Source organism: Podarcis muralis, chromosome 5 (genome assembly GCF_964188315.1).
Source record: "Podarcis muralis chromosome 5, rPodMur119.hap1.1, whole genome shotgun sequence".
Lineage (NCBI taxonomy): Eukaryota > Metazoa > Chordata > Lepidosauria > Squamata > Lacertidae > Podarcis > Podarcis muralis.
Window position 1 is genome coordinate 74,063,899 of NC_135659.1, and position 24,131 is coordinate 74,088,029.

The 24,131-nt window shown below is 44.5% G+C and overlaps 1 protein-coding gene across 6 annotated transcripts in view; it reads right to left on the bottom strand.

The window, feature by feature from the left end:
* The window catches only part of DLGAP4 (DLG associated protein 4), a 326,608-nt gene that overhangs the window by 40,680 nt on the left and 261,797 nt on the right, over window positions 1–24,131 (bottom strand). The window contains exon 1 of one of the 6 annotated variants that reach the window (XM_077929222.1): window positions 11,171–11,494. The exons of 3 other annotated variants lie outside the window; for them this stretch is intronic. In XM_077929222.1, coding sequence (XP_077785348.1) covers window positions 11,171–11,479 — 309 coding nt within the window. In that variant the 5' untranslated portion in view covers window positions 11,480–11,494. Of the gene's footprint in view, window positions 1–10,683; window positions 11,003–11,115; window positions 11,495–24,131 lie in introns of those variants that run through there. 2 more of the 6 variants (XM_028734926.2, XM_028734927.2) reach the window with 2 other exon arrangements.

The window sequence follows — 24,131 nt, forward strand, 5'->3', positions numbered from 1 at the left end:
TTTCCGGCACTTGAGTTTCTAGTAAGCATATTGGCGCAGCATCAATAAGCATTCTATAGTGCATTATACCTACTATTAGCTGTGGAAGTAATGAATGAAATGATTAATTTCCATGTTCCAGGTCTAGGTTTCCAGCTAAAGTAGAATCCAGTGCCATAAAGGTCCTCGTCCACTCTACTTGCTTACTGTACTATGTTTGTATTTGCTGATGCAACAAGCAGTAGTGGTCATTGTAGACAAGTCTTCTACAGCACAATCCTATACATGTCTAATAGTAAGTTCCCTTGATTTCACTGGGGTTTACTCCCAGGTAAGAAGATAAGAGTGATGCCTTTGTCTGCCATTTGGCAGATGACGTTGTTGTTGGCATCTGTCTGTTTTGAGAGACAATGGAGTGTGCTTCCGAGGCACAGAAGTGACCACAATTACATTCATACTAGTTAGTCTTTTGAAACTCAAAAGCAGGGTGCCTGATGATGTTTTTAAAACATGGAATCAGATATTTATTACATTTCCATTATAGCAAATCAGGGGGAAATCTGGCTAACAAGAAGATCCAAATGTATTAAAAACAAGCTAAAGCCCAAAATTTAAAATCTCAAACCGAAACCATGACCCTTTTCACACAGTCATAGAATTGTCGAGTTGAAAGGGACTATGTGGGTCATCTAGTCCAACCCCTGCAATTCAGGAATATTTTGGCCAATGTTGAATCCACAACCCTGAGAGTGAGTCCTATGCTCAACCAACTGAGCTATAGCTATATCCTACAAACTGAGTTAATGCCTGACTTTTGTGTGTGTAAGAGAAGAAAGAGAAATCTGACTTTTCAAGGTCCTTAATAAAAGATATAATGAATCATGCATTTATTGTGGGCTTCCTACTAGAACCAGGGACTGGCCAAACATGGGCACTAGGATCTATGAGACTCCATCCAGCATCACCCCAGAGTCTTCTGCTAACCCCACCTGAGTGAATAGTATATTCATTTAATGACCTCTAAATTTCCTAGCAATGCATCTAGTTCTGCATTTCTGAATATTTATGACTTTAAAAATAAATGTGTTTATTAACAGTAATCTTCTAGAGCAAGGCTGGGGAACCTTTGGCCACGCAGGTGTAGTTGGAACTACAACTGCTATCCTCCCTGACCATGCTAATGGGAATCTAAGAACATCTGGAGGGCCATAAGATCACCAGCCCTGTTATAAAGAAAACACTTTCCTGCCCAATAACTTTCTATCATTTCTGTCAAGTTCAATGCTGTTTGATAGGGCTAAGTCACCTTGACAGCATGGGAGTGGCAGGAGTGCTGTTCCTTCCTGTGTCAGCAGGATAGTGCAAGCACTTATGGAAAACATGCTGAAGCTCTTCCCAATGCCAGCAATAGCACAGCTTTTAGACAATAAATGCTGGTGTGGAGAGGAGCCAGTGTGGACTCCTCCCATAGAGCATTATGCTGTGGCTCAGGGAGCAGGAGCACTGTTTTTGCAATGTATAGACTTCCAAGCAAAAATAAGCTACATGGTTGCCTCCCTTTGCCATGAAGAAATAGGTATAACTATAATATTAAAGACATATAGGCTGCATTATCAAAGCTTTTGCATACCAGGTAGTTTTTGCATACCAGTGATGGGTGTGATCAACTCGCACTTTCTCACACAGGCCAACAATTCTGTCCCCTCCTCAGCTGGTATATGCAGCCACCAGAGAAGGGAAGTCATCACATGCTCTCTGCTCATCAAACCTTCTCCGGCACAGTGTCTACTTCAATACTTTTCTCTTTCTGCAGCTATTAAAATTAGGTCAGGGAAGAATAATATGCTTGGGGGGCAGATCAGGCCCCAGAACTGTGCAGTTACCTATGCCTGCTCTATTTAGCTGTAAATTATATTTTAATCATTACCTTGACCAATGTAGGCATATATGTTTAGGAAGTATGTTCATTTTACAATGTGAAGCATGAAATAAATTGTCCCTTGTTTTTAGTTTTGTTTTGCAATCTACTCATCATATAGTATGAAGTTGTTGGGTTTATTTTCCTGCGCAGGCTGAGAAAGTCTTCTCTTTCTGTCCCTTGTTCACTCCTCTTTCCCCCCAACCAAAATCAATCTGTCTGGAGTGACTTCTTTTGCTATCTTTCTAGTGACATAAAGGGAACTGACAGGCTTAGCCCAGAGTGTGCCAGCAGGGTTATAAGTGTAACTGTTCTTGTATGCACGGCTTGATATGAAGAAACGGCAACAGGGCAGGCCAAGGCACTTTGACTGACACAGGTACAGCAATTCCTCCTCCTGCTTCACAGCACGGACCACGGCAAGACTCCACAAATCAAAGCCCATTACTGCTTCATTGCTGCAGCACATCAGAGGGCAAACTTGAAAGCTAGCTTGCAGGAGAACAGAAGTTCTCTCAGGTTATTCCTCCTGATAAAAGACACTGAATTATTTAGCATGCATTATGGAAAAATTAAGAAACAGAGCTGCAGTATGAAAGATCAAGGCAGTTTCAGAAGCACTTATCCCAGGCAACCAAACCTACTCATGGCTAGAACACACACTTTTTTTTTACCTTGAGGGAAAGTAGTGAGTACTTAATACAGTTGCTTTCTTCAGACTGCATTGTCAGTGGTGTTACATACCGTATTTTTCGCTCTATAAGATGCACCAGACCATAAGACGCACCTAGTTTTTGGAGGAGGAAAACAAGAAAAAAATATTCTGAATCCCAGAAGCCAGAACAGCAAGAGGGATCACTGCGCAGCAAAAGCAGCGATCCCTCTTGCTGTTCTGGCTTCTGGGATAGCTGCGCAGCCTGCATTCGCTCCATAAGATGCACACACATTTCCCCTTACTTTTTAGGAGGGAAAAAGTGAGTCTTATAGAGCAAAAAAATACGGTATTCTAGTATTTTGGGGGGTCAATCACCCAGAGAGAGTGGAGTGGCCTAACTAGAAGACTGTAGGGCAATAACTCCCCAGAAGAGTGCACGTTTGCACGTTTCTCTCCAGTTGCACCTTCCTTAAGGGTTTTGCCTGACTGCAAAATGTCTTTAAACTCTGGTAATGTTTCCTTAGATAGAAAGTAGCTAGTGTTCAAAATCAATTGCTCTGCCTACTTTTGCCCTTGGAACCATCCAACACTGGCATATTCCCCCCCTCAGGGAATATTAATGTGATCCATATGCGTTAAAGTAAGTAGTTAGGAGTTGGGTTATTTGCCCTGCCCTGCATGGTTTCACGGGGATTCTGTCCCTTTCAGGATACATTTGAAGTCTGGATTAGTCTTTTAAACAAAGGGTAATCTGGCATCACCACCCTAGAACCTTTAATCCAAATTTCCCCAAGATTATTGTAAATGGTGCTGCTATTTTAAAGTTTATTTCCCATTTTTTCTTAAAGAAATGTTGCAAATCTAGCAATACAGAACATAGTTAGCCCCATGTTATTGGCTTTCATCACGACCAGTTTACTTGCAACAAGGCTGGTTTTGCCTTTTGAAAGGCTTCCTAGTCCCATTTTCTCTGCTGCTTTCATACTAGGGCCCTGCCCAATATTACTAGCTCAATCAAAACACACCTCCAGCTTTGTATCCCAAGCAATTCTAGTTTGCAGGACCTGCTGTCCTTCCTCCCCAAGAGAGACTACTGTTGCACACCCTACACTCCCATTTAAATAGGACTGCAGATTGATTTAATATGCTGCTCATCAGAGACAAAGTGCCCATCATTCATTAAAAATGCATGACTAGTGGATCAGGCAAAATTCCCAGTCTCCTCGTTAAACCAGCACATTTACAAACACTGTTTAAGAACACATTTAAACAAACGGAAATTAATGGCACATAATGTTTTCTGCCACATAGCAGCAGTGTCAATATCCGCACAATCCGCAATTTTTAGGTAAACCACTCCTCCAGTACTCCAGCTAGAAAGGTTTTTATGCCGCTAATCGAAGTTGGAGACCCCGATCATTGTGCCTTGAAAAACCATCTTTGCTTCGTCCTCTTTCCAGACAGCAAGTCTGTTTTCAGAGAAAGATTCCAGCAAGGTTTTCTTTTTTCTTTTTTGCTTCTTAGAAATTGCTTTTGTAGGCAAATTCACCAAATATCTTCATGACCAAATGTGGACTTATGAAACAAGGCCACACACTGTCTAAACTTCATCCTTTCAGCTCACATATTTGCAGTGATTTGCACCGCACTGAATCCAATTATGCTGCTTCAGCCCATGGAAGCAAAAAAATAAAAATAAATAAATGCTAAGCTGCTACTATGAAGACATAAAGAACAGAAGTGGGAGGGACAACAACCAGAAGAAGTCTTTCTGCAGTTTGGTTCAAAAATGTTGCCTCTGCAGAGAGGAATGTGTGAACCGTCATTAAAAGATTTATTCAGCATTATGTCACTGCCACATGGAATGCCTTCCTTTTTTTTACTAACAGTGGCTTGGTGAATATAAGCACAAACATAAGTCCCCCCCCCCCTTTTAAAAAAGGTTCATCTGTAAATGCCTCATAACAACAGCAGTGAAATCTCAGCCCAAAGGTTTGGCTGCAAGACATGCCAATGGGGGAAAATGGGATTGCTTAGAGTCTCTCATTCGAGACAATGAGTTAAACTGCTAGTGCACACAGTCAGGTAGTTTATGTCCTTGCACATTGTGAAGTATTTGAGCAGGAGTGAAAGACAGTATAAGGAGAGGAACAGGTGCACTGGCAAACTGAGGACAGCTGCAACTTCTTTCATGACTGAGTCAAGGAACTGCAGTTTACTCAGAGGCCTCACCCATTTATCCACAAACCAATCCCTATAAACAGACTTTCCGCAGGCTGAATTCTCACAAGCAGAGAAGCCAGTGCTGGGAACCCTGTGTCTGGGCTGTACCACATCAGACAGCAGGTGGCGACTCAAAACATGGCTGTTTACCCAAGCCTTTGGAAATGGCTATGTCCATCTTGGAATTTTTATAGGTGGGCTTGGCAATTTCACATTTATTTTATTTTACCTGCTTGCATATTTTGTTTGATCTGTAATAATTCTTATTGTGCCTTGCTCCAAGCTCTTACGATGAAAGGCAGAATATAAATAAATCAGTGCTCCTCGGTACAAATGGATTCTCTCCTTAACACATACACAAGAGGGAGAAGGGATATAATCTTAAATTCCCCCCTCACATGGCTTTTCACATGCAGGGATATATATTTAAAATCAGCCCAGCGCAAGCTTATGATTTTGACTGGGAGAACCAGGTAAAGGTAAAGGTAAAGGTACCCCTGCCCGTACAGGCCAGTCTTGACAGACTCTGGGGTTGTGCACTCATCTCACTCTATAGGCCGGGAGCCAGCGCTGTCCGCAGACACTTCCGGGTCACGTGGCCAGCGTGACAAGCTGCATCTGGCAAGCCAGCACAGCACACGGAACGCCGTTTACCTTCCCGCTGGTAAGCGGTCCCTATTTATCTACTTGCACCCGGGGGTGCTTTCGAACTGCTAGGTTGGCAGGCGCTGGGACCAAATGACGGGAGCGCACCCCGCCGCGGGGATTCGAACCGCCGACCATGCGATCGGCAAGTCCTAGGTGCAGAGGTTTAACCCACAGCGCCACCCGCATCTCAAGCCCCTTGCAAATCATGATTTGCTCTGTAAAGACACTACCCTCAAATGGTTTTCCTTGTCACTTATATAGCTTGGCTGTGATATGGCTAAACATATAGTAGTCATGCCCACTGATATCCACCAAAGGGCCACAAAAACGGTGTGTGTGTGGGGGGGTTACGATATGATTCATTACCACTAAACAACTCTGCCTTTGGGCTACCATATAAAACAGACCCTCTTCTATGCATGAATCAGGGTCTTGGTAACTTTTTAAGCAAATTTCTAGGCTTTAGGGATGTTTGAAGGTGTAATAGCAAAAGTTTACAACATTGTCCACAGTATCAAACGAGCTGCCATCTCCTGGCCTCAATGCAAACAAACACCACCACCACACTTTAGAGTAATCAAAGCACTTCACATACTCTCTAAGCAAATTTTTCAACGGGCCTGGGAAATAAGCCAGCATTTATATTTCTACATAATGGAATAGGTGGTGTGCCTAAGGATATCCATGGGTTTATGAGATAAAGTGAGTTTTTAAACGAGGAATCAAGCAGACCCCTCTTTACAATGCTTTTCACCTTCTCATCTTTTGGCACGAAACAGGTGAGGAACCTGTAGCTCTCACTGGTTGACTCTCATCAGTCCCACGGTCAATGGTCAGAGATGATGAGAAGCACAGTCCAGCAGTATTTGGAGAGCCACAAGTTTCCCATCCCTCGTGTAAAGTGAACCAGTGTAGCTTTTACTGTTACAACAAGCCCTTTCAAAGTACAATAGAACCAAGAACATAGTTGCAGAGTCCGTAACTAATGTGACTAGGATAGCAATATGGATATTTTATTTCAGGGTTTTTAAAGGTAATCTGACAGCATGTTCAGAGACCCCTTTCCAGCTCCATGGAGTTTTTATCTGGTCATGCCTGTATCTTATTTGCCACAGGTTGTGTGGCTTTTGGGGGGGGGGAAGGGGGACAGGTAATTCTGAACCTTTTTGAACAAAATTCTGCTCAGACGTAAGAGATACAGTATATTGCACTAAACTTGTTGGTAATCACTCTAGCAAAAATTAAGTGTGTGGGTGGGGGAGAGAGAGAAGGAGAGTCCATTAACTCTTGCATCTTGTCTGTTAGTTGAATTAGGAATACAATTTGGAGCTCTCTTTTCCAATCTGGTTTCAACATTAATGCCTCAAATCTGCAGTGCGTTTTATGTAGCCACATGGTAAAGTAGTGTCTAACAGAAATTATTTTTTATTGTATTAGTTTGAGGGGGTAAGCTGGCTAAGATTTCCTACCAGAAATGAATACTGTATTTGCTAAAGACAGAAATTATTTATTGAAAATTAATTTGCTGCACCAGTATTGTGGAATACCATGCTTTGCAAAGTGCAGATGGGTTTCTCTACCAGCCAGCAAAAGCCACAGACATTTTTTCATATTGGAAAGTGACGGTCATTTTTACCTGTGATCTCCAACACGGCTGCCTTTTAAACGTGTTTAAATGTGTAATTTGTGTATTTTTATTGCTGTGTTACATTTTTATTGCACTGTGATTTTAAATTTTGTAAGCCAATTTAAATGGTTCATGGGCTTTAAAAAGACAAATGTTTATATGGGTAACAACTAATACAGAATTGGTAAGCTACATTAGAAAACAGTTCACATAGCAAGATGAACCAGCCTTTGAAAATCTACAACAAGCCTTCTTGCCTTCTCTGTTGCCCCGCATGACGACAATTTGCTAAAATGAACATGGGTACAGACTTCAGTACTGTATAAGCAAAGGGCTCTCGTAAAAGCCTTCCCTCCCATTGCTGCTCTATCCACACAACACAAGTTAGGGCAACATTGCATCAGTTTTCCCAGGAGTTCACTGTTGTGTCCTTCCCCAACTTTACCAAATTTCTCTCAGCCAGAAAAAGTTGCAGGACACCACCAGCTGAAGAATACCAACACCAAAATTTAGAAGAGGAATGGAATACAATGCATGAGACCATGAGTAGATTTTTAAAAATAATATGTGTTACATATGCCAGCCAGAACTTAGTTTTACTCAAAACTGACTCAATGAATGAACATGACGTTGGTTCATTAATTTCAATGGGTCCACTCTGAGTAAAACTTGAATACTGTACTGCTTTAAGTATCCTGAACTTTTGGATAAACCTATCACTCAATGTCACCAATTTAGTTTCAGGCAAAAGTAGTAACTCTACCTGCAGAGTGGCACAACACACCAATATCACTTTATGACTCTGCAACAGTCTCCTCAAAGTATCTATCTACCAAAAGATATAAACCAGCCTTTTACTGCTTAGGAATCACCAGGCAGTTTCCAACATAGTGTGGAATTCAATATCATGCACTTCAAACCATTTTGACTGTGCATGAAATTATCCCCCCTCTTTCCCTCCTGCATGTTGTTCTGAGGGTTCTCTCAACTCCCCTCAAATCCAATTGCAGGGTAGGAGAGTGCAGAAAGCCCCACTACAAAAGCTGAAGTCAGACAGAGCTTCTTTGGCGAACTCTGCCCATTATATCTCAACACATGATGCAATAAAATACAATGTACAGCAGCAATGAGATAACTACTAACCCCCATTCAAATGCTGACCTAGCTTGACTCCACTCAGTTTACAAGGCTGACAAAGTTTTAAGTTTAGCTTCAATTGTACCATTTCTATACTATTTCTACCAAGTGTTCAGATTCTCAACAAGGGATGACTATTCAACCATGTGTGAGCAGACTTCCTCTCCTCCTTACAGCCCTTCTGCCTTCTGAAATTTGCTCCAGAGGGGTTACCCAACTCTCCAGAGATGCGGAGAGTGCACAGAGGCTGCACGAACACCCAAGTGGCTTGAGAAGCAGGGGTAAAATGAGGGCCCCAGCATGGAATCACAGAATTGTCAAGCTGGAAGGGACCACAACAGTCACCAAATCCAACCCCCTGCAATGCAGGAATCTTTTGCCCAATGTGGCACTCAAACTCATGACCCTGAAATTAAGAGTCTCATGCGACATATGCTCTTTCTGCTAATTTTTCCTGGTCCTCAAGTATTCTCTTGCACATAAGGTGTCAGGGCAAAAACGACTGCAGCTTTTGTCAGATTTAACATTTATGATATAAGGGACTTTCTGAAATTGCCTCTACTGACATAAGGGACATCCAGTCCATTACACATGGCAATTATGCCACAAGGATTATTTGCCTATTCAGGCACACCACCTGGCTTCCTTACAGTAAGAACACACTCAGGTCCTTGAATTACTTTGCTTTGCATTCATACACAACAATAAAACCATTCTGCAAGCCCAGCGTCGCTTTAGCAATTCTCTACCTCCGGTGAGCATCTCATGAAGAAAGGCCAGGCCAGGGATTACCAAGCAATAAAGTATTCTGGCCAATTAAGGACTCATTAGTTCAAAATAAGCAGCACTCCAGGCATACTTTCCTCTATAAACAGAGTATGTCATTGCAACACCTTCTGCTGCCGTTGTCAAGAGGCTATTTTCTTTTGGGAACCAGTTCAGATAGGCAAGCCCTGGGGATGGAAAGGGCTGACTGCAAACCAAGGACAGGTTTCCCTTCAGTAAAAGGGAGAAAATAGTTCACTAAGGAGAGAAAGAGAGAAGAGGCTCCAGACCTTTTTATGTCCCTCTATGCAGCTGTATACTGATGACAGGACAAGCAGTTTAATTTTAGCATCACTTTATGTACCCAGGAATTTGTTTCATAATGAATAAAGATCTGGCAGGGTGGAAGATGTGTTCAACATAGGAGAGGAAAAATAAGCAAACCATATTTGGAAACTGAATTCCAAGGTGTGTTAGGACTGTAAAAACTTTACTCATAAATCCACCTGCTAGTCTGCATGCATTCATTAATTCTGTCATATTATCATCATTTAAAGCTTTTTTTAAAAGTACTCTCTAATTTTGCAGTGCCTGAGCCACATGCTTAAGAGCAAAATCACACTTTCAGATAACTGGGCATCTCAATGGAGAATTTCTTGTTCTATCAGGCACTGGTTTTTATATCTGTAATATATCATTATATTTGCTTAGGGCTCCTTAAGAAATCCCTAATGAGTTCATTTCTTGTAAGTTCTTTCAGTTCTACAAGGGAAAGAGGGTGTCCTTTCATGTCACCTTTCCTACTACTGTGTGGCTTTAGGCAGTATGTGATGTGAAGAAGCCTTAAATCAGCAGTTTCCCCCCAACCCATTAAGAAAACCCTGTTTCCTAGGAGCCTTCAGCAGCAATCTGCGACAGGATACATCTCAATCACAACTGTACAGGTTTGCACAGTTTGTGGCCAGACAATTTTTATGTCACACACATGGAAAATATCAGAACTTTTAGTACCATTTTTTTTATATTAAAAAGATAACACAAATGCTCAACTAACAGCAGTGCTATAAAGGAAAAACTAGATGATTAACCCCCAATCTGTGTCCTTTCATTACTCAAGCAGACACAAATGCGCATATGGCTCACGTTTAGTCTGGGATGGCATAAATATAGGAAAGTGATTTCATATCCTGTCATGATCTGGAATGCCACGAGTAGACTAAATATATCTCAGCAAAAGTGACAACAATTTCTGATCAAGCACAGGAGCCATGCAGTGGGGAGAACCGGGCATATGTGCCATCGACCTCGCCTGCCCCCCCCCCCCATTAATACAAGCCACTCAAGCTCAGGATTTAGCTGAAAATGCAACCGGATAGGCAGGAAAAAAGGGAAGCGGGTAAGCCATTGAAAAAAACCAAGCCTTTCCCACATCCAAGCAGGCCACCCTCAGCACCCGCCCACTTAACTCGGAGCACTTCTGTATCCGAAAGCAATTCGCTCACAACAGGAAATGGGAATGATTTTTTTTCCTTTTTTGCATTTAAAGGTCTACCAGCTAGAGCATTATGCGATATATGCACAGAACGAATGCATTCAAAATGACAGCCCGACAAACTGAAAACAATACAGGATATATATAAGAAGCACAACCTTGAGCGGCCGCTTGCAAAGCCTTCCCGAGATTTGCATGCCATAATGGAAAAAAGCCCACACACAATTCGGTACACTCACATTGTTTAAATAGCTCCAGACACAAAGCCATGACACAAGATGGGGGGGGGGGGTAAAAAGGGAGAAAGAAGGGAAAGAGAGAGAGAGAGAAAAGAGAAGAGGAGACTGTTCTTCCTTTCGCCTTGAAAGCGAAGAGAAGGAATCGCACTACGGCAGAAGGGCAGAGCCGGGTTTCGCCCTGTTCATTGAGAAAAAACACACGACAACAACAACAGCGAGCAGCTCCCGGGCGAAGAAGGAGTGGGCGACGGGCGAGAGACCAGAGCCGGGGCGGGCCTGCGGAGATCCGGGCCGCGGGCAGCGGCTGCTGGGCGACGATGGAACCGGCGCTGGAAAAAGACACAAAGTAACCGAGCCGCGCAAGCGAGCTTTGGCCGCGCACACTCACCCTCCTCCCTCACTCAGCCAGCCCCATCCGCTCCCGTTATGTACTTCCAAGGGGAGGAGCGTCGGGGGGCTGCGAAAGCCCCGGGTTCGCCACGCCCACCTTCGCCGGGCCGCGCCCGGAGACCGGAGGAGGCAGGCCCCGAAGGCGGCCAAGGGCTGCGGGCGGCGCGGCGCAAGGGCTGAGAAGACCGAGGAGGCCGGCCTGGAGGAGGAGGAGGAAGACACCCAGCCGCTCCCGACGGCGGGGGAAGGAAGCCTGGCCGGGGCTGCCAATGGCAGGAGAGGGGAGGGCGCTGCTGCGCCGCCCGGAGCCTCGTCGGCTGTGGCGAGGCGCGCAGGACGAGCCAGCCGCTCCTTGCAGCTCACGAGCGCCCTCAGCGAAACCAGTTCCAGCTAGTATTCCGCACATGCTCACAAGGCGCCCTTTCGCGCGATGCCTGTCCCCCCCCCCTTTTTTTTGCGGGGAGGAGTATGTGTGTGTTGGGGGGGGGAGATTTGGAGAGCGCGTGAAGGAGGTGGGGGCCGCGCGAGAGGCTCCTTCCCCCGCCGCCGCGGTAGGTGTGGCGCCCGGGTGGGCTCAGCGCTTGGCACCCACCGGCGCCCCGCTACACGCGCGCGAGCTCCGCTAGGTTTCCTTCCCGTGGGGGCGGGGATGGGAGGGAAGGACGAGCAGATGGACGACAGGTGTGTGCGCGCGCCCCCGGGGAAGGGAAGGGAGGGGGCGCTTCCTGGCAGCGCGGCGAAGATGCCGATGGCGGGAAGAATCGAGGCGGAGGGAAGAACCACGCGCGGCTCCGAAGCAGCCCTGAAATAGCTCCGGATCTCGCCGAGGGATGCTTTCCATCTTTGGTTGCTTCGAGGACAGGCGCCGAGAGCAGGCTCCCCCCATCCCAGCTGCAGCTCCCACGCCATTTGTTTCCATCCTAGGAGCCAACTCCGTGGGAGCTCACCCCGTCGCGGGGATTTGAACCACCGACCTTCTGATCAGCAAGTCCTAGGCTCTGTGGTTTAACCCACAGCGCCACTGGGTATTGCCATTCAAATGGTGTGTGTACACCACATTTTGTGATTGATCATACAGGGTGGGGCTTATCTGCCCCCCATATTTTATTCAAGTTGGCACCCCTGTTTTCCATCAAAACCAAGGGCGGAGGATGGTGCCAGCTTCATTGTCCCCAATGCCGGTGAGTCTAATTGGCCTCAGCTCTGCGTGGATTAAATTTCAGGCACAGTTTTATGCCCTGTGGCTGCCCCTTCCTTGGGATAGCCTGAGGCTATCATTATTAAAATATTTTTATACTAGCAGTTTATCTCTGGAGTTTATGGCAGGAGTAGGGAGCCTGTGAAGGGACGCGGGTGGCGCTGTGGGTTAAACCACAGAGCCTAGGGCTTGCCTATCTGAAGGTCGGCGGTTTGAATCCCCACGAGCTCCCGTTGTTTGGTCCCTGCTCCTGCCAACCTAGCAGTTCGAAAGCACATCAAAGTGCAAGTAGATGAATAGGTACCGCTCCAGCGGGAAGGTAAACGGCGTTTCTGTGCGCTGCTCTGGTTCGCCAGAAGCGGCTTAGTCATGCTGGCCACATGACCCGGAAGCTGTACGCCGGCTCCCTCGGCCAGTAAAGCGAGATGAGCGCCGCAACCCCAGAGTCGGCCACGACTGGACCTAATGGTCAGGGGTCCCTTTACCTTTAGGGAACCTGTGACCCTCCAGATCACTGGACCCCAAAGCCCTGCTGGATCAGGCCAAAGGCCCATGTGGGCCAGCATTTTATTCTCACATTGGTGAGCAAGTTACCTATAGGAAACCATCCAGCAGGAATGGGAGTGCAATAGAGTGCTCCTCACTTGATGAGACTCCCATCAGCCTCAGCCAGCAAGGCCAGTGGTTAGGAAGGATGGCAGTTATAGTCCAGCAACATCTGGCTGCCCCCTTGGCAACCCCTGTTTTACCAACAAGGCACAAGATTACTGCTGGCTTCTTTTTGCAAACTGCTTTGAGCGCTCTTTTTTAAAAAACAAAAACCCCCCACAAAAAAACACAAACCAAGTCAAGCCATATATACATTTTAAGAAATGAAACATTGGGGAGGGGGGGGAGGTATACAAATCTGGCCTCTAAAAAGTCAGAGCATTCAGTATGACCTTGGGCAAGTCAACATCTACTGCACAGGGCTATTACAGTGAGTTAAGGGAAGCCACACAGGCACCTTGACCTCCGTGGAGAAAGGGAGAGTTAAAAATAGAATGAATGAACAAGAAACCTTCAGTCCCTGCTGCCTTAACAATGCCAGGCATCTCTTCAGACAGTTTGTGAGTAAACATGCTGGATACACACCATAGTAGGGCTGGGGAGGCTGACCCACTGAATTTTCAGCTCCCATCAGCTCTAGTCAGCATAGCCTGTGGCCAAGGATGATGGACAACAGCTGGGAGGGCCACAGGTTAGCCATCTCTCTGCTAAGGAAAGGAAGGATTGAGGGGAGTGGGGAGTAAGCCAGACCCTGAAAACCTACAGCAGTTCACTTAATGAGCATCCAGAGGCACTGAGTTGGTTTCAGCTGGAAACAAACTGCTTTTCTAGGTGACCCTCCAAATAAGCAAGGCAATAAGAGGAAGAAAATACAAATTGCCTTCCTCTGTCCAAGGACCACCAAGTACAGTGTTTTGTTTCCAGCTGAAGTCAACCCAATGGCTCTGGATGCTTTCAGACTGAGCACAGCCTCTGTTGTTTGTTTCTGCATGTGACATTCAGATATACTTATACTGCCTCTGTATGTGGAGGTTCCTCTTTCAAGGCTTAGAAAGGCACTTAGCTATCATGAGAATTCTGCCCGCATTTTCCCTGTCTTTGTAACCATAACAACAAAAACCTGGAAAGAATAATGGCCTTTTATAAGGTCCTACATATAAGCAGTTTATAGTCTGATCCAAAATTCCATGCTTGCACAGTGAACTATAGAACATTCACAAAAGCTGTCTTATTTTTCAATGGAAACTTAGTGCCTTAGCATCCAGAACAGACACACTGAAAGCAGAATCAAACACAAGTTTCTAGACTGGATATTTCATCAGCTCTCTGGTACAGCTTGATCTTACACATGTTTACTCAGAAGCAAGTCCTACAGTTTTCAGTGGGCCTTGTGTCCAAGTAGGTGTACATAGGATTCCATGCTTGCTTTGGAAGCACAGACCCCTTGACTTTGGAAAAGGGGAGGGGTTGTTTTCCAAACACTCTTGAGTATCAAGGAGATCTCCATGGAGGAAACATTACAATAATAAATTTTAAATAATGGGCATGTTGTCAAAATGGAAAGAGTTATATAAGAGGAATGTGGCAAGTGGTCATTGAACTGTCAGCAATTGGTTTACACTGTAGGTTTCAAGTAAAGTACTCTATATGCAAGTAAAATGATAGGTGGTTTTATATGTATAACTAAAAGGCCCATTAAGATAAATTTAGAGCTGCTTGCAGTATAAAGCGTTCTTTATATTGTGCTGCAGAAATAAAAAGCAACATATCCTGATAATGTTCTGCTTTTAGATTATCTGTTTCAGCTATGTCTTCTTGTTTAAATCAGAGATAAGCATACATTTTTCACTGGCTGCAATATATTTTACATAAATTAGTCCATTGTTGTGAGTGTATTTCAATGTATTTTAATTTTTTATTTCAAGTGATGAAGCCTGTCATCTTTCAGCATGTTATAGGTGGAGTGGTTCTCCTGCAAGGACAAGACTTTTCTATTTTGGGGTGGATAAAATAGAAACCACTTAACCTCTCCATGCGTTTTATGGGCAATAATAGGCTGGCAATGAGCTTTAAGGGACAAGGAGGCTTACTTGAGTGGGGAAAGAGCACCAAACTTAAAAGCGGGAGAAAACTTTAATAAGAAAATATTAATACCAGACAGCAATAATGCAACACAGTGAAATTACAGGTACCCTAAAATGAAGAGAGGAGTATAAAACTTTGAACAAGTAAGTTAAAACTGGGGGTGAGGGTGGAAAGAAAAACACATGCACACAAAGAGATGTGGGGACTCGCGAGAAGTTTGCACAAACAGACCTAAGGAAAAATAAGAGAAAACAAATGGCATGAAAAATGAAGTAGGTGTTCGTTGGAAACAGAAAGTGATTAGAATAAAAATAAACTAATTACACAAAAAGCTCTACAACTGAACTGAGGGAGAGGGAAAGTGGTGTGACCCTGTGCTGAGCTCTCCTAAAAGTCTGCAGACTAAGAACCAGATTAACACAAGTGGGGGAGAAAATATAAGCAGTGGAAAAACAAGGTGATTGAACTACTGATTTTAATTGTTAGGGGGAAAAGTGATTTGAGAAGGATGCCAATAGTCCACTGCTCTTCTGCACACCCTGCTTTTCCCAGGCAGAACATCTGCTTCCCACATCACGGTAATTGGCATGCCACGGGGAAACAATTCACTGCAATGAAAACCTAGAGCTGTCCATCAAAACAAAAGATCTCTCCACTCGAGCTCAGCATTTCATTCATCAGTTTGGTTTTGCTTTTAAAAAATATATGCAGCTTTATTCTAAGTGACAAAATTCAGGATTTTTTGGACGCCTGAGACCACAGAACAACTTGAGACTTGAGGGAGTCCCTGAACTGACTTGAGGCATCTTGCTGAAAGGCACACTTTGACTCAGGCAGGTGGAAATGTCATCCAATCAGCCCATTTGCCTTGTAATTCAGAGTGCACACAGAGCAAATGTGCACCTCTCATAAATACTCTTGCCATTCTTGTGGTTTCTACTATATTTATTTAATCCATGGGCTGGCATAGTCCTCTTGCTGACCTTGGAAGTCACATCTAACCTGATGAAACTTAGTAGGAGGGAGGTATCCAATGGGTGAAATGACCTCGTAATCAAGCATATACCAATAGCCTTCTTCAAACGGCTGATGGAGCAGAACTGAACATCTCAGACAGAAACATGACCAATGAAGATGGTTTTTCCAGATGCTGTCAAGTGGGCTTGACAATCAATCTCGTTCCTTGAGCTGGATTAGGGAGGAAGCATATGCATTACCTAAACTGCATGCTCTTCAAAAATAGCTAGTTAGTTCTGTAATTTATTTATGATCCACTGATGCACTACTGCTCTGCAGAGATGTGTGAGGGCTGACTTTTAAAGGGAAGGAGATCAGCACACAGTGGAGAGACTATCGAGTCTCTTTCAAGACAAGCACTCAGAATTTGTTCCTTGGACGATCTCAAGATTCCATCCATGCATCTAATACACATTAATCAATCTGACCTCATGTTGAAAAATTAAATAGCAAGATATAAATCCTTGGTAGGGATCCAATAATCCTATTATTGTTATGGACGAGAATATATCAGTTTGGAGCATGGGCTGAGCCATCTAGAATGATTATACTGTCTTTTGAGCCTCTGAAGAAAATGAAAAAACATGAATTCCATTCTTTTCTGCCTATGTAAAAATGATTAATAATCTCAGGAGCTGTACAAATACCTATTGTACAGATATTTAAAGGGGAAGGCATTTAGAGAAGGATAATATCAGTGATTCTTGTTGATATCTTTTGTGTAAACTAATTCTTTGTGGAAGGGCTGTAGCTCAGTAGCAGTTTGTCTGCCTTGCATGCGGAAGATTCCAGGTTCCATGCCCAGCGTCTCCAGCTATGGCCAGGAATGTCCCTCTCTTAAACTATGGGACCTAGGGTCAGTCAATGAGAACAATATCGTGCTCAAGGACCAATGGTCTTAACTCTGCAAAAGGCAGCTTCCCAAATTCCTAAATGCTCAGAATAATCATGTTCTTCTTTACAGACTGTGTGGGTTATTGTAACTATTCTGAGCACAGAGTGGGCAGCTTGTTCCCCACGGCTTGCATGCCATTGTGCTGGCCAATTCACACGAGGACGTAGCTGACTAAGTCATATTCAGGGTACATCCATTGAGATCAATGGGCTTGACTAACTTAAGTCCATCGATTAGAGTGGGTCTACTCAGAGTATGGCTTAGTCAGTTACAGTCAACAAGTCCTATCCACGCAGTCTCCTGCTTCCTTTCCCCACGTGTAGTGCAATAGGTCAGTGTGTCTGGTTGTTAACCAGAAGGTCGGTGGTTCGAGCCCATCCAGGGATGGCTCTGGGCAGGAGTCCTGCATTGTAGGGGTTGGACTATTTGACACTCAGGTCGCTTCCAACTCTACAATTTCATGATTCCATATTCTTTGGCTAACCATGCAAATGCCACCAGTTTGAGGTATCCAAGGTCACTGCCAAATAGCTCTGCCATTCTTGAGACATGATCCCTTTCAAACAGGATAGAGCTCACCAGCTTCGATAGCTAGAGCAAGCAGAAAGACAGTGGAAATGCAAAAAGGTAACACTTGGTGGTGGTAAGCAGAATGCAACTTTCAGAACATGTATTGTCCAACCAGGACACATCAGAAATGATGCTAGTAGAATATGGGTCTTGGTGAGGACAGAGTTTCATGGGATTTGCTGGGGTTATGATTTCTCCATCAAAACAGATTCAGTGTGTAGATCTAGACTGCTCTTTGCAGCATGTGCTTTTACGTATCAGCTCCATTTGCTATGCAAGGCTTCTGCCTGCTCTTGTACCCTAACAATAATGTAATCAACAAAAATCAATAATCAATATTTTAACCAACAGGGGAAATCCTGTTGGTTAAAATATTTTTATCTCAAATTCCATCCTCTTGGCTTATGGGTACTTTTAAGCATAACCATTTCCCCTGACTCCGTAGTAGATAAACATATACTGCCTCTCCCATTGCTGTTATGCCAATATTATCTCTGAAAATATATATCCCCCCCCCTTCATGCCAGTATGGAAGATAATGGGTGTTCAACATTTTATTTCTTGCCTTGTGTGATCAGTTTTAGGTTTGGCCCACATGCTTGGAAGTATATCAGAGACGCTTTTCATGCTTTTATTGCAGTGCAATATCCTTGCATGCCCTGAAGACAAAGCACGCATGTTCTAGATTTTGCTGTCTGAGCATCTGTGGTGAATCACTGCTCACTTTTTACATCACAATGTGGGAAAGGCTCTGAAGATAAGTTGGGGTGAAGGTAAGAACATCTCTGTTGTGTTTCCGTGGGTGACACCATTCTGTGATCAATATAGACAGTTGTACGGTGTAAGACACTCTGTGATCATGACTCATAATAAGAGTAGGCTGTAATACATCGATCCAAGTTAGAGAAAGTTAAATTTAACAGGGAAACTCAAATTGAATAGGAGTGTGAGTGCTTTCATGGATCATAGAACTTTCCAGACCGAGTTTCATCACCAGTGCTTCTGTCCAATGAAGAGTACAGTTAAACCCTTATTCTTTGGGATCAGCAGATCAACCATTATCTCTAGTGCTGACTCCAGGGCTTGGGGAGGCAGGGGTAGCGCATCCTGTTTTGCCGCCTGAAGTGCTACTGCCTCCACCTCCCTTACCTGGGTTACATGGCAGTGCCTGTGAAGCAGTGGTGGTGGGTTCTGGCAAGATCTTTTGCTGGAAGCCAGTGGTACTGCTGCTGCTGCTACCCCACCAGTGGTAGGGCAGATAGGTTGTCTGTGGGCGCACCACTTCCTGGGCCTCTGCTGCCTGAGGTGACTACCTCACCCCAACTCATGGGCCAGCTGGCCATATTGGGGGGCATCCTTGATAGAAGCCTCCTCTTCTGTAGCAGTAGCCAGGGTTTTTCCCCCAGCCGGAACTCATTAGAACTTAGTTCTGGCATTTTTCAGTTGGGTGCCATTGCCATTATAAGAGAACGATGGAGGCATTCGTGGTGAGTTCCGGCACCTCTTTTTCTCGAAAAATAGCACTTCTTCTGAACTATGTGTTCACACAGCACATGGAATTGGTTCCCACAAGACTGGATAGCTTTCAAAGAGGATTGGACAAATTCCTAGCCACTACTAGCCAAGATTGCTGCATTCTACCTCTGCTGTCATAGGCAGTATGCCTCTGAGTAACCGTTGTTGGGAATTGCTTTTGGAGAGAGTGCTGTTGCACTCATGTCCTGGTTTTTTTATTGGCTTCCTATAGGTTGGCCACTGTGAGAACAGGATGCTGGGCCAGATGAGCCTTTTTGGCCTGATCCAACAGGCTCGTCTTATGTCAAAAGCTTTGGGCAGAACTCAATGTTGCGCTCTTCCAAACATTCCATCTGTGGAAGCACTGCAGCCTGCCAGGTAGAATGACTCCTCTACATGCTGTTCTGGGGTCCTCCAGACCCCCTCCCTAAACCAATTCCAGGGGGGGTGCATAGGGAAAGGAGAGAGGAAGAAGCCCCTTTGTGCAAGTGGAAGTCCTTGTGCAGGGTTTCCACTAAGGGGGCTGGTTAGGTGATTCTCACCCTTTAGTAGATATAGCAAGACTTCAGTAGCTGTAGCAAGATCATCATATAATTCCATCAATACATGTCATTGTTTCATTTCCCACCTTCACAAAAGAATGAATTGATGTAAGAAAAGTCTCACCTGACTTTAATCCAAGATATATTGTTAATTAAAAAAAAAATCTCATAACAAACTGAATACAAATTTGGGACATACAATTTACATTTAAGTTCCACTATACCCCAAGGCATCATTTTAAACACAAAATTAATACAGGCATCTTTAGAAAGGGCTGCCAGTCTTGCCAGTATTTCTTAGGATATTTATTCTCCCATCTCTCCAAATATCAGGCAGATGAAGGAAAACTCAATTTGCTGTGTACAGTATTGAACACTGAGTCGCTCTTTAAAAACAAAACAAAACCTTACACTACAATGCTATGCAGGTCTGCTCAGAAGCGAGTAACACCAGGTTCTATGAGACTTACACCCAGGACCACAACTTTAATGCTTCAAAGGGAACAGCAAATACCCAGATGCATGTGATTCTCAGGCCCCACAACACCAGCTCCTAGTTCTTTCCTATACGGGTTGGGAGATTTCTAGTTACTTCAAAGACATTTGGCACCACAAGGGTAACGTAACAGACCAATTGAGTAACATTAGGCAACCAGATGGTCAGAAGGCAGCGCAGGCTGGAGACAAGAGATTGGAACGCATATGAGATAATTTCACAGCAAAACAGAAGATGCATGCCAAAGCGACTGCTAAGACACAGCTGACATGTGCCAGAATTAGAATAAGTCAACACAAGTCAATATTAAGTGTCTGTGCAACCCTTGTGCTTGTGGAACCCATACATTACTCTAAAAAAACCCCAAAACCCCAAAACAATACCTACCCCTGACAAAATGTGAGAACACAAAACATTTTTGGAGTGTTGTCTTTTAACTCCGTCTCAGCATTTTGGAGATCTGGCACATAGACTTTGAATGCCAGAACTGACATATGCATGAAGTGCTCTACAAAGCCTCTGGGTGCATCTGGGAATTTTATTGCTTTATTTATTGTATAACAAACAAGTCTTGCCTAACTTAGTTGTCCTATCATGGGTGTGGCCAAGGGGAGACGGGGGACGGGTAGCTGCCCTCCTAAATAAATAAAAACCAATAAAAACCAATACAAATCTGAGGTTCTATCCTTGTAACAAAAGCCTGCCCCCCCCCAAAAAATCCTGGCTATGCCCATGTGTCCTGTCTAATGCTATTTTCCAGGAGAAGCCCCTGCTTTATGTGTGGATGGAAGTAAGGGTCACAGTGATTACAACAAAAACCAGCCAATCATAAGAACCTGCTCTTTTGAACCAGGACACAATTTCCCCCACTGTGGTCCTCACTTCCCACCTTAGTAGAATTATTGGCCACTATATCAACCACAATCAGGCAGGCTTCATCCCAGAACAACAAGACATCATCATCATCATCATCATCATCATTTCATCGTTTATGCAGGTATTTAGATTTGCACAAAATGCTTTACAATCCTTGCCAAAGCTGGAGGTTTCCATTGGTTCGAACTAGTCCTGTGAGCACAATAGATATTGTTGTCTGTAAATTACTGTTTTCATAAGGCACAGTAGGAAACCTGTTTCAGCACACGGGGTCACCTTCTGGTGTCTGCGTGCCAGTGATGGGCAGGGCTAGAGACAAAATGGGAGTGGCCAGAGCAAAGGGTGTGCCCCTTATTAACACTGTAGACTAAGCTAATTTCCATCCATGCAAAAGCCAGAAGTTTGTACACACACAAGCCAATGCACCATCCTCCTCCATCTGCACAAGCAAGAGACATTACCATCGTTCACATTCCAGCCATGCAAACGCACTCAAGGAGGGTGAAGAGCAGGACTGTTGTGCCTAGTGGCCTGGGGAGAAGGCTGAGGGCTGTGTAAAGAAGCCTGGAGGGGCACATTTGGTTCTGAGGTTCCCCACCCCTTTCCTAAAGGGTTCTGTGTACTTTAAATGATACACAGAAAAGGCATTGCCAGAGCATAGAAATATTTAGGCTACATTACAGGAGAAGCATTCCTAGGCAGGGACTACTGATTTGCAGCCTTCACTCACTAACAAATCACAGCTTGCCTCTGTTTATCGACCCGGAAGTGGGGAAGCTTGCCTGACTACATTATACAATAAACCCCTTGGTCCGGAGAAATAAATTGATGCATGTAGAGAACATGGGCGGCATATACATCTTGCTCTCACAGGTACATAGCTATAATAGAACCGGCTCTGCTTTATCTATACCAATATACACTATGTGTTAACACTCCCTGCCTCCCTTTCTCCCACACAAATACTGGAGACAGAATTAATCAAAAAGGTCGCCTTGCAAATGAGTGCTCACCTACCCACAAACCACACATGCCAACTGCACAATCCCCTGCCTACTTCCAGAGAAATCTATTTCTGGAGATGGAATCTAGGGCAAAAGAAGTAGAAAGTCTTACAGGGGAAAAATAATTATTACAGACACGGAAGGTGATGTGGGGTCAGAGCTGGTTGATATGATTAGTAATGGGCCTCTCTGCTGAACTTTAGCATCTCATGGATAACCACTGAGCTGTGTTCTGTCAGTGGCAGGTTATTCTTTGTCTATGCAGTTACATTATAATTTATAATAAATAAATCAAGCCAAAAAAACCCCCCCTCCGGTGGGGAGTGGGAATTCATGTACAGAATGGCAACTTATAAGAACTGTCTCAGTCCAAGTACTGAGGCCAGATGGACGCCTTGCATCCAGCTTTGTGGGATCCACATCTTCTGCCCAGGCTATTTTGATAGGACCCCCCCCCCCAAATCCCACTACATACACCTATTTGTTCTGAGGAAAGAAAATCAAAACTATTCTTCATTCCCCCACTCCAAAATGCAGAAATGCAGAGAACTCTGGATGTCTTTATTAAAGCCGGAGATTCAAATAGGCTGACAGCAGAATGCCTGCCAAGTAGATGAGTAGATTTGACTGGTTGTATTCCCCTTCCCAGTCCCAGCCCCCACCCCCCAATTTGCCAAGGTACAAAGGCTTGGTTTAAGGCACTATCCAGGGCAGGCAGTAATCTCTGCAGCTGTCAATCCTGGTGCTAACTTTCATGTAATATGTAACCCAAGCTTGAATTTGCAGAAAGAACTGGAATGTTGAGCTGCTTATTATGATTGCTGTCAGATTCTGCCCCTTCAGCGTTTGTGTGCGCACACACACATATCTTAGTTCACAGCAAACAGGAGGCACAGTCCTCAAAAGAAAGATGCTAAACCAGGGGAAACAGACCACAGAGAAACTCAAATGAACCAATGAGAAATTCAGCAAGAACAAAAGTCACAGCAGGAGTGAAGAATTCTATCATTTGTTGTTGGAATGCAAAAGTCACCTTGATTAGCCCCCCCCCCCCCACGGCTCTATTTTAGTGATTTTAGTGGTTCTCAAATTCTCTACGCACAAGATCCATTTGAAATGGCTGAAAATTACTTAAGGCCCGCCAGTCACAAGTGATGATTCAAGGGCTAAGCCAGTGACAAGATGGAGGCAGAGACTGGCAATCAGCTGGCAATTACTGATAACAGCTTCTACTGATATCTAATCCATCTTTGGAAATTGCTAAAGTTCCTTCCTTGTGGCAAGGAATTCCATAGCTCAGCTTTCCTCATGCTAAGTCCTGACATTTGCTCTGGAGATGTTGAGACTCAGCCTCCCCATTTTAGGCAGAATTTGTTGATTCAGGGCCTCAACACGGAGATGAATGACCTTTCCCTTCCACATGCCTCTCAAAGTATTTTTACCCATATCCTGTAATTTCTTCTCCCCTTCGCACTGCTTGTACCTTATGTTCTCCCCCACTCCAACCCCTTATCCATGACTACAGTGGTACCTTGGTTGTTGAACTTAATCCATTCCGGGAGTCTATTAGACTCCTGGAACTGTTTGAAAACCAAGGTGCAGCTTCTGATTGGCTGCAGGAGCTTCCTGCACTCAATAGGAAGCCACGGAAGCCGAGTGAGACGTTCAGCTTCCAAAAAACGTTTGCAAACTGGAACACTTACTTCCGGGTTTGTGGCGTTCAGGAGCCGATTTGTTCGGGAGCCAAGCCGTTCGACAACCAAGGTATCACTGTACTAGCCATAGTGGCCATGTTCTACCTCCACTGTCAGAGGCAATATGCTTCTGAATACCAGTTGCTGGAAAATGCAGGAGGGAAGACTGCTGTTGTGTTCAGATCCTGCTTGGAGGCTTCCCACAGGTATCTGGTTGGCTGCTGCAAGAGCAGGAAGCTGGACTAGATGGGCCTTTGGCTCGATCCAGCTGGCGTTTCTTATATCCTTAACCTTAAGAGCCAGTGTGGTGTAGTGGTTAAGAGCAGTAGATTTGTAATCTGGGGAACCGGGTTCGCGTCTCCGCTCCTCCACATGCAGCTGCTGGGTGACCTTGGGCTAGTCACACTTCTTTGAAGTCTCTCAGCCCCACTCACCTCACAGAGTGTTTGTTGTGGGGGAGGAAAGGAGAATGTTAGCTGCTTTGAGACTTCTTCAGGTAGTGATAAAGCGGGATATCAAATCCAAACGCTTCTTCTTCTTCTTAACTTTCTTTCCTTCACCCTGGTTCTTTTATCATCACTTGTCCCTCTTATAATCGCTTTCCACTTATCTCCTTC